The following is a 2500-nucleotide window of genomic DNA, read 5'->3' on the forward strand; positions in this document are numbered from 1 at the left end:
GGCTCATTCCCACCGACCCACAGGCCCGCTCGATTCTCCCAAAGGCCAGTCCACCCCTGATCCCTCATCGGCTCCAAAGTGCGTCGGCCCACCGTCAAGCCGCGCATCTTATCACGTGGCTTGTTTAACGTGTTACCACACAAAGCCCACGCCAGCACCCACCTACAGTAGATCCGGCTTAGCTTGTGTTCTGGCAGATGTGTTTCTCTAGAGGGCTAACAGACAGACTTGCTCTTGGTCTCCACACAGATCGCTAGTCTGTTTCTCATTAGAGGAACCGTTCACCCAAAAGTTAAAATTCTCTCGTCATTTATTCACCCTCATGCCATCCCAGATGTGTTTGACTTTCTTTCTTCTGCAGAACACAAATTAAGTTTTTTAGTAGAATATTTCAGCTCTACTGGTCCATACAATGCAAGTGAATGGTGACCAGAACATTGAAGCTCCATAAAGCACATAAAAGCAGCATAAACGTAATCAATAAGACTCCAGTGGTTTAATCCATGTCTTCAGAAGTGATATGATGGGTGTGGATGAGAAACAGATCAATATTTAGATCCTTCTTTGCTATAAATCTCCACTTTCACTTTCACATACAACTCCATTGGTTTAATCCATGTCTTCAGACGTGATATGATAGGTGTGTCTGAGATCAATATTTAAGTCCTTTTTTTTGCTATTAATTCTCCTCCCTGCCCAGTAGGTGGCGATATACACACACACAAAAAAAGAAGAAAGTGAAAGTGGAGATTTATAGTAAAAAAGGACTTAATATTGACCTGTTTCTCACCCACAACTATCATATATCTTCTGAAGACATGGATTAAACCACTGGAGTTGTACAGATTACTTCAATGCTGCCTTTATGTGCTTTTTGAAGCTTCAAGTTCTGGTCACCATTGACTTCTATTATTTGGACCTATTCTACTAAAAGTCTTCATTTGTGTTCAGCATGAGACACATAGTCAGACACATCTGGGATGGCATGATGGGTGAGTAAATGATGAGAGAATTTGTATTTTTGGGTGTACTGTCCCTTTAATGTTTCTGGTCACACATTGCTTGGAAAAGTGTCATCATTGCTAACAAACATCAAACCAGTCACTTCCTGTTGACAGTGGAAGTGTTCCAGTGTTGATATGGTGATACATTCGATGCACATCAAAATCTAAAATAATGATCAAATCAATCAAAATGATTTTTGGCATTTTTAAGTGTTCTGTGCTATTCTGTCCTGGTGACATTATATTGGCTTTGTATGTGTTTACAACAGGGATACAGCCATAATCTAACATAACAGCATCTAAAGCATCTTCTATGTAGTTGCCATGGTTAATATATCTTTATTTATTTTCACTTCTCTCATATATCTGTCATTCCTCTGTCCCAGCGGTGGATGCCACAGAACAGCAGCTGTGGATGGCGCAGTTACAGGCCTGTACCAGACGCCAATCAGACAGCAGTGCCAAGGTACAAAAACCTGTTCACTGTTTCTCTCTCGGTGTGCTCTCAGTACGCACCCACACATGCAAACAAGCCCCCCACGCTCTCACGGTGACTCAAGCACAAACATACTGTGCGAGAGTGTTGGGGAAAGTGTTGCTTATAAGCTTGACTTATAGTGTCATACGAGTGCTTGTAACTTTTGACAAATAGGTGGCGCTGTCACCAAATTTGCATGGTGTTGTCAGAGCTTGGTCACAATGCCACACGTGAAGTTGCATGTCCGTGGGCCAAAGCATTAATGAGATACAGCCTCAGATAATTATTGGCATCTTGCCATTTCACTTGTGTTACATGGCAGGTTTCGTGGAAATGGGATGTACCTAGGAGGAGTTGAAAGCAGGTTTAAGTAAATTCAAAATGGCGCACAGGAAGTATTGCCAACCGTTCGTACTCCGCATGGCCCAAGCAAGCTAACGGCACAAGTCTCATGAAAATAGGCCAAATAAATCCAAAGATATAAGCATTTTTATGATGTATTTTGACCACTAGGTCGCACTGTCCCCAAACTTTTAGAGTACCTTTAGGACATTGCCACGACTACACAGCAAATGTCATAAAGATACGCCGATGCCTTTGTAAACTACAGCATTTTATGACAAATTTCAAAATGGCTGTTGCCCAATATGGCCAACATGACAAAATTGGGTATCATTTACTCTACATGGCTCAAGCTGGGGCATAGATTCTGGGGGGGGGGGAATGGGGGATGGGGGGGAGGTAACCAAGACTAGCAAGTATGTGGGGGTCTGGGTAGCTCGGCGAGTATTGACGTTGACTATCATCCCTGGAGTCACATGTTCGAATCCAGGGCGTGCTGAGTGACTCCAGTCAGGTCTCCTAAGCAACCAAATTGGCCCGGTTGCTAGGGAGGGTAGAGTCACATGGGGTAACCTCCTCGTGGTGGTGATTAGTGGTTCTCGCTCTCAATGGGGAAAGCAGGAATGCTTACCATCAAGCTAATAAATACCATCGAGCTAATTGGACATACCACGGT

The 2500-nt window shown here is 43.4% G+C and overlaps 1 protein-coding gene across 1 annotated transcript in view; it reads left to right on the plus strand.

Moving 5' to 3' along the window:
* The window catches only part of LOC127620278 (oxysterol-binding protein-related protein 10), a 27666-nt gene that overhangs the window by 8829 nt on the left and 16337 nt on the right, over positions 1-2500 (plus strand). The window contains exon 3 of the mRNA XM_052093459.1: positions 1391-1470. Coding sequence (XP_051949419.1) covers positions 1391-1470 — 80 coding nt within the window. The remainder of the gene's footprint in view (positions 1-1390; positions 1471-2500) is intronic.

Source organism: Xyrauchen texanus, chromosome 26 (genome assembly GCF_025860055.1).
Source record: "Xyrauchen texanus isolate HMW12.3.18 chromosome 26, RBS_HiC_50CHRs, whole genome shotgun sequence".
Lineage (NCBI taxonomy): Eukaryota > Metazoa > Chordata > Actinopteri > Cypriniformes > Catostomidae > Xyrauchen > Xyrauchen texanus.